Below are 8,631 nucleotides of genomic sequence, written 5' to 3'. Positions count from 1 at the left end.
TTTTTTTTTTTTTTTTTTTCATCGTACTTCTTCGGGTTGGTAGTTTATTGGCTGCACTGCCGATGCGGTGGTGGCCGTGCAGGAATATTGTAAATACGGCCTCACAAGAATGGGGATGGTGGATGGGGGGGGTGTTTATGTAGGGCTGTAGGTCAACCAGAGCAGAGTGGAGGGGAGTTTATAGTAAGTAGGCCATAGGTCTGCCGGGCAGCGGTGGAGACAGGAGACGGTGTTCATGCGGACAAATAGTGACATAACTGGAATGAATCAAGGTATTCCTGTACACACACAGTACTGAGGCAACATTCAGTTGCATTTTCTATGTGTTTCCAGTGTTGCCGCTATGAAGATTTCACCAAACTGCAAATTTTCTGCAGCGTGCACCGATGCACATTATGTATCTGGTCATTATAAACAGTTCTACTGCAATTCTGTGAGCAGATCAGCAGCAGTAACACTGGTGGTTTTCACACAGCTTTTCTCTTCTATTTTTTCCACCTGTTTTGAATCGATTTGCATCCAAGATATTCTCAAAAAGACTTAAAGCTCGTGTCCGGAGTTTCCGTTCGTTTCCAATGTATGTATCATTTTTTAACAGAACTTAAATGTGTTAGTCTGGTTCGATACTACAATATAATATTAGCATAAAGCAATATAAAAATGTATTTATGAGCCCCGCCTTCGTCTCATAGACCCCCATGTTATCCGAAAAAGCGCCGGTCAGCGTCAGCCAATAGAGTTCGAGCTTCCGCCTTGTCGTGCCGTCAGTCAACATGTGCACGCAGCCAGAGAGCACGCTCACTCGCCCAGGCAGAGGAGAGTTAGCTACGCAGCAGCTGCCGCGCTTACCTCAGATATATCCACTGTCTGCTGAACATCCACCGTAAACAGCTAAACATGTGGGATGCTGTAGGACTCAGAGGCTCTCATTTTCACCCGACAGATAATGCGCATGCACAATTAAAGGGGCGTGGCTTTGTCGCTCATGAAAGCAGAGGGAGGGCGGAACCTCGAGACATTGGATTAAAAAAACCTCTCTCTTTCAAAACTCCGGACACGAGCTTTAAAGCTAGGGTAGGCGATATTGTCCAAAAGCACTTTTTAGTCATACTGAGTGAAATGCTCCTTGCCCCCTGGGAGAAGTCAATACATTATGTGTACGGAAAAAGGTGCGGAAAAAATCTGACAATTGTAGCGGCCACAGGACTGTAAAAACTCCGACCAATCGTAAGGCGCGGACCTCTCTTAAGAAACTAATCAGATGCCCCCGTGGCGGCATCTGAAAAGTCAGTGGCAAAAGTCAGTGTTGTGGAAACAAATATGATTGAATGAGTTAAATCAGGCTAAAAAAGAAAAGAGAAAGAAAGTGTAAACAGTAAGATGGTAAATGTAACATCTGATCCAGTTTCTACATGTAAACAAAAGTATATAAAGATGTTTATGAGCTGTTATCTTCATTTTGAATAGTTAAACATAATTTGTGACTCCAGATTAATATTTATTTGCAACCTTTATAACCCAATGAGCCACTTTTTGCCACTTTCTAATGATGGGTTGTTGGATGGAGGATAGAAATATGTGAAATAATCTGGTTTGACAATACTTAAAGATTTTTAGGTGTTAGTTTGTAATAGTTAACTTAAGCAGATTTTTTATGTGATTTCTTCAGTTTTCCTGCTCCTTTCTTTTGTGGTTGAAAGGTAACTTTGGAGAAAAGGCAGCAGTCAAAGTCACTGAGCTCCAGTTTCACTGTGGCTTCGCACGGCACAGAAACCTTACATCAGCCTCACTGATGGATGTGTTATATATTTAGATCCCGGCTGGCTCGGGTTACCGTGCCCTTCATTTATTCCAGGCCTGCCTTTTTGATAATCTGATGACACGTCTTGACACGTACCATGGGTTTGTTTTCTGTCTGACGACCAAACACGCTGCACCACATTTCATGTTCTGTTCACGTCACGCGTCGCTGGTAGTTTGTCACTTTTTTCAGCAACATAGTTTCATGTAAAGTCATTTGAAAACCAAGTTTACTTTTTTTCCCTTCCCACTTTGACATTGTTTAGCAAAAGAAAGACGGATGTTTTCCCAAAAATGTAAAAGGTGACAGCAGTAATGACAAAGTACAGAATACAAACAAAGCTAAACCCTGCAGAAATAGTGCTGTTTATGCCTACACAAAAATACAGAGTGGTCATGCACCAAGTGCATTTTTAGAGCATAAATATAACCACTGAGATTTTACAGCATATGAAGGAACTCAGCTACACTTTGCCCTTGAAAACCTTCAAGTCCAGCTGTCCTCACTGACCTCCTGACAACCATCACAGATCGATGATTGCAGGTTGTGGAGTCCAAGGACATAGAGCGTTCATTCAGTATATTCTGGGATGTGACAGGAATGAACTGGCCGCGGATGTATGATGGGTTTTGTTGTCAGACGCGAGCCAGTCTGCTGTCTGCAACAATCCATCTGCAATCCAAGTGTTTTTTTTCCCATTCTATATGTCCTCTGGCTTTCCTTGCTAAAGCCAGCAGGGCAGAGTGGGCCAAGCCAGCCACAGCAGCAGGCGGAGGAATGCCAATGATACCATCGTTATCCTCAGCTGCCCTCAGCTGCGTTTTTATGTAAAACTCCCGTAGCTTAAATAACAAAGTGGTGCAAGACCAGTCGTATCTCTTAGTTACAATAAATAAGATAACATCTTGTTTTTAGCTCACAAAAGATGTTGTCGACGGCGTAACTCAACCAAAGAGAGTCATGCTCTTTGTGGATGATGCTGTCCTGTTTGCACCATTGTTGTGTATGCAGATCCTCACAGACAGGAATCTTTTTCAAAACGTAAAATCCTAAGTTTTCTTATGGGAAGGGGATGGTGAGAGACGCTTATGTCACCCCTGGTCTGTACAGATGAAGAAATGACAGCTTGGATGGTGGAGAACTTCATGAAGGTCTCTCCTGGAAGGCTTTTGGAAGTCTCTCTCACGAGTTTGTCCTATTAAACTGGGACAAGATCACGAGGTGCACATGGTCCAACATGCCTGTAAATTTTGTCCACATCCACACTTTGTATCAGTCGTTCTGCCTGTCTTGTTTAATAAATGACCATGTCATCTCGCAAAAGTCATATTATGTTTCTTTGATCCCATTGACGATAAAGAGTGCCTTGCAGTTTTAACTGATGAGAAGATAATTGCTCTTATTACAGTGATGATAATGAGGGTGGAGATAAGCAGTCACTTTCACTATCGTCAGTGATATCTTTTGCCAGTCTGAAGAGTTCTTGATTTTGGTGAGATTACCACTCCATCGGGGTAACCAGTGTAGGAAAACCAGTACACTGTTTCTGTGTGTCAGATCTTCTGTCAGAATGGAACAAAAGTACACAAAGTCTGCTTCTGCTCAGGTAATTCTTAAGTAAATAATGGAATCATTATTGCCATATGTGCACATATGCACTGTGTGCATAGAAACTTTGGCTAAAGTCAGAGTAAACACTCCCCACAAATACAACTCCAACTCCTCATAATGCTTTGGCAGAATGCTGGTGTCTAATGGACTGAGGGTGCAAACATCTGTGCAGGCGCATATTCCCTAAAACTTAACAAGAAATGTAGTATTTAATTAAATATCGCTCTGTGACAATCATTTTTCATCAGAATACCCCTGATGTCCTTGATGACACCTCTTTTTTAGGCCAGATGGCTCATATGTGCACAGATGTTATCAAGAGGTTTTAGAGTCTTGATCTCTTGAGACGTCCAATGTTCACATGGCTTATATAAGATCGACTGACTTTTCAGTTCGCTCCCAGAATTTGTTTTGCACTTTTCCAAATTAGGTCTGATTATCGGGCTTATAGGATTATTGAACATGCAATGTGCGGTAATGTTGCAGAAGATTGCCAACACAATATGACTGGAGTGTATGATGGTGAAGCCGTCACACTTTGGAATTTTTACCTACGAATAACAGTGACACCAGAAGAAGACAGATGTTGCTGTTTTCAATATTTTTTCCTAAATTTTCTGCTTTCTGAAACGCGACTTGCTGTCGTATAGTCCAGTACAGTCAGGCTCCATCTGCTTGAGATAATACGTTGACATGCAGAACATGAATGCACAACGCATGGAAGCATCATTGATCACAGTTCAGTCTGTCTCTTGCGATAAGCATACATTGTGTGAGCTAGTAAGCTCGAAACGAATTGCTTTTCCTGGAATCAGCAAGGTTGGGTTGTTTAAATGTTTTCTTCTGTGAAGGAAAACATTGTAACGGATTTCAACACCGAACTCACGAATGTAGAGAGTTCCGCCTGAGTTCTGCTTTTCCTGCCTCGACATGAGACACTACAACAACGCTCGCCTGGGGTTCATGTCGGCTTTACGTTGGCACCCGGTCCCCCTGTCCTCATGTGCTCTCCATGCTGGACTCTGCTTTATGGCTGCTTTACATAGGCGCCGTGTCCGACTGTCCTCTTGCACTCTTGTTCTTTCCCCCCCGCCCCGCTCTTCACTCGTGCAGCCCATGTCCCACTCATGAACCCCAGCGTCACATGACCTCGTGTCCTGGTCTGTCCTCTCTGTTTGTGTGCACATGTGTGTGCTGTAGTGTGCCGTGCGCCTCTCCCGTGACCCGGGACGAGCGGCTCCCGCTGTTTCTGGTACAGCGGCTTCTCCTCTGCTCTCAGTGTGCGCCTGTGTACATGCAGTACAATGCTGGGCTTTTTATTTTAATTCCCAGCACATGGTCATCGGGGCTGCATAGTGCACATCGTGTCCCGTCTTCATCTGCTGTGTGTGTTTCGGTCTCAGTGTCCTACTTTGTCCGATCATTTGGCCACCATGCGCAGTGAACACACTGGTTAGCGTTCCCAGAGTGCTGTAATTTCTTTCTACAGGAATGTCAGGAATTCTTTGTGTGGTGTTGGGGTGGGACTTGTAGAGGACCAAAGGCCTTTAGACACACACACACATACAGTGGTACACTGAGAGCAGGCTTGTGAGGACATTTATCGAAGCCTGTTTTCCTTGTGAAAGCTTAATGGAGAAAAAAAATAGGTCTTCTGTTCTTTAGTCTCAAGCAGTGCAATCAAAGTATGCATTGCGTGTAATTGTTATCTGTCCTGGGCAGACATTGGCCTATAGTGGGTTGGTGACAACCAGCTCAAAAACTGCACACGTAAGAATACAGGGATACTGTGTATGTTGGACACAATCATAAATAATCATTTTGAATATGTTTCATGATCTTAATTGAGCATATCTGATTGTTTCTCTGTCATACAGTAAACCTTAACCCTTGAATGTTTCGTTACATGGAGTCTGAAGTTCCCTTTACAGTCGAACATGGTTCAATCTTAGTGTTGATTTTTTCTTTAATAAACAGACATAAATCTACTGAATCATCCCGACGACTGTGGTTACTTCAGTGAAACTTCACTGATGAAGTTAAGACGAATCTCACTTTCAGTGTCATAAAGCTCTTTGAAGGATGATTTTTAATGACTATCTGCTGCTTGTAGATTGTAGGAAATATCAACAACGGGACGGCCGGTTGGACAGTGATGCCTTGCAGATTTCCTCCTCACTCACTTCCTCCTCCCTCCTCCTCCTCAGACGACGACGTGGATCTGGAACAGCTGGTGAATGACATGAACTCCTCAATGGACAGTGTGTACTCCACGCAGGCGGACACGGCGCTTCTCCTGAACAACGGCCACGCACACGCTCATCACCACCACCACCACCACAACCACCACCACCAGCCGCATCACATGCACGCTGCGTCCCACCTGGCCGGCCACAGCCAGGCTCACCGCCGCCACACCCCACCCCTGCTGCCCTCCTCCCCCTCCAGAGAGAGGCTCAGACAGTCGCAGCCCATGCACATCCAGGCTGTCAGGTAAACACATGCAGTACATAGTGTGTTTCTTCGTATTCATTGATAAATATAATGAAAAAAATGTGGGATTGATTAAAATTATATTTTTTTTTACACAGATAGTGACACTATTTTGTGTCAGTTTTGGGTTTCTCAGCTGTTAAAGTGACAGTTTTAGTTGTCCATAGTTTAGAATAGAATATATTGCCAGTATAACACTGGAATAACTCTTCATTGGATGCTCATTGGACGTACATAGAGATTATTGCTAATTGTCTGAAACATATTCAGTAAATACCGCCATGTTGTTCACAACTCCTGTATAAAGTCATATTTAGTCTCAGCAGAAGAAGGATTTTAGTAAGTATTTTTGTAATAAATGGTGCTTGTGTCTTTGTGGCAGTGACATGAATGTGTGTGTCTCCCCCTGCAGGTGCCTTCAGGAAGAGCAACATCTGCGTCCAGCCTCCCTGCCAGCCATCCCCAACCCCTTCCCGGAGCTCTGCAGCCCAGCGGGATCCCCCATCCTCAGCCCCATCCCGACCTCTGACAACCACGTAAGTAATCCCACGCCAAGTCGCCAGAACCAACACACACAGGTATCCCATAAAACCTGATTTTTGACAGTTGATGAGTGGATTGGCCACCATGGTCACATGCACTGAAACTGATGAAGTGAGATTAAAGTTTTAGTAGTTCAAGAAAATCTGCAGGTATCAATGCCGTTGTGTCAAACTTTCCCTGTGAACAGCAAATGATTGAACTCCTCAGTGTTTTGAAATGCTAAGTTGTGGCTTGAGGAGTATGAGTTATTTAACCCAGTTTTCTGTCTACGGTACTCGGCACAGCACTTTGTTCAAATAAAACCAAGCGAAAACAAATAATCTCAACAATCCCACATGTGCAATAGTGAACAGCACATCAGCAAGGTCAAAGTCTGCATTGTCGTTCTTCGTTATCATCCTTTTTATAATTAACTTTTACTACTCATGCTGGGAGCAACGGGCTTCGTGGGGATCGAGGGCTTTGCTCAGGGAAACTCGGTGGTGACTTTGGGATTCAAACCTGTGGACCTTTGACCTTAGGGTTACAGATATACACTGAAATAATTATTGTCAGGGTGGGGCTTTAAAATGTCAGTGACGTGTGTGTATGTGTGTGTGTGTGTGTGTGTGTGTGTGTGTGTGTGTGTTAAAATCAGCTGAATAGTGTTGTGTTGAGGTGGGAGCAGCACGTGTTGACTTTGGCCGCCTGCTGTCTTTCCTTCCATTACACAACAGCTCACCCTGGGTTATCTGGCTGTTACGGGGATGTGCGTGTGTGTTATTGTGAAATCGTCACTATCAATCACACGCACACGCTAAAGTGTCCGTGAGACAGATGTGTTTTTGCCGTGGAAGGGGTGGAGCGGGTTCTTCAGGATGCGGCAGACGGAGTGCAGACTTCCGCACCGAAGCCAGGAACTCGACTGGGAACGTCTGCAGGTCGGATCTCTCTGAGCCTTCCCAATCCGTCTGCTGGCTCCAGCAGGACAGGCGCCCATTTCCGGTTCACACGCTTCAACCCTGGCTCTTAGGACCACAGTGTGTGTGTGTTTGTGTGTGTGTGTGTGTGTGTGTGTGTGTGTGTGTGTGTGTGTGTGTGTGTGTTTCACACAGCCTTGCCCTTTCATCCCCCCCATACAGCCTCCTGTCCCAGGAATGTTCCATCCTTCTCAAAGATGTTTTCAGGATGCCCACCCTGAACAATAAAAGTTATTTTAAACACTCACCCACTCACTCGCTCTCTTTACACACAAACACAAACACACACACACACTGCTTCTTATTATTCGGTTTGCACGCAACATGTGGACATGTGATAAGGCAAAGCATTATTTTTTTTTTTGCATTTTGTTGACATCATCTCACAAGGTCTGGAGTCAGAGAGCAAGTTTGCAGTTTGTACAAAGGACCTTTTGTGTATTTGGGACTGCGAGAGACTAAATGTGGCCTCATTCCTCTTTCCCAGATCATCCTTCTTTTTGTTCACAGTTTCGTCAATTTAGTGATTTTCTTACGGATCCAGAAAGCCAAAGTAGTTTTGGAAACATGTCGTTATTGGTGTGCTAAGACGTTTTTGATTGCCCTTTCAACAGAGGGCGATCAAAAGGCCGTGCAGCGTCGGCTTATTCCTTCATTCATCACGTTATGTGACCAGGTTGGAAAAAAGGCAGGACATTCTTTGAGATTTGAGTTTGCTTAATGGCACAAAAACAGGAAGATGGTTGTATTATTCCAGGGTGAACTGTGATAAAGCTCACTCTGAATGGTGGAAAAAGCACATGGGCAAGAAAAAAAAAATCCCCTTCGACATTCCATGGTGTTTGTTGTGGTCAGCAAGGAGGAGAGTGGAGCAGAGGTGATGGGAATCACGGAAACAGGAAATGATCAGTGGACTTTACTTATAGATCACTCATATAGTCTCACATAGCGATTATTACACTGTTAGTCGTATATACAGCTGGTTAACGTACTCTGACTCGTATAATGAGCTGTGGCCAGTCTGCAGTCTGGCTGAATACAACCGTCACTGATGAAATCACTGAAGGTCCAGCGGCGGACTGACTGGCCACGGCACCGGCGTTTTCTCCAGCCACGCGATGTTGCGTAATCTCATATGTAAAGCTAACAGAGAAGGCAGTGTGTCGCGGTCGGAGCTCACTCTCACATGCATATATGCAGCTCAGTTTAATCAAGCCGTCTACG

The 8,631-nt window shown here is 44.4% G+C and overlaps 1 protein-coding gene across 1 annotated transcript in view; it reads left to right on the top strand.

Moving 5' to 3' along the window:
* Window positions 1–8,631, top strand: part of LOC115409442 (growth factor receptor-bound protein 10-like) — a 36,056-nt gene that overhangs the window by 7,735 nt on the left and 19,690 nt on the right. The window contains exons 4-5 of the mRNA XM_030120637.1: window positions 5,620–5,905; window positions 6,318–6,441. Of these exons, the coding sequence (XP_029976497.1) occupies window positions 5,620–5,905; window positions 6,318–6,441 (410 nt within the window). The remainder of the gene's footprint in view (window positions 1–5,619; window positions 5,906–6,317; window positions 6,442–8,631) is intronic.

This window comes from Salarias fasciatus, chromosome 22, assembly GCF_902148845.1.
Source record: "Salarias fasciatus chromosome 22, fSalaFa1.1, whole genome shotgun sequence".
Classification (NCBI taxonomy): Eukaryota; Metazoa; Chordata; class Actinopteri; order Blenniiformes; family Blenniidae; genus Salarias; species Salarias fasciatus.
This window is presented reverse-complemented; position numbering and strand designations above follow the sequence as displayed.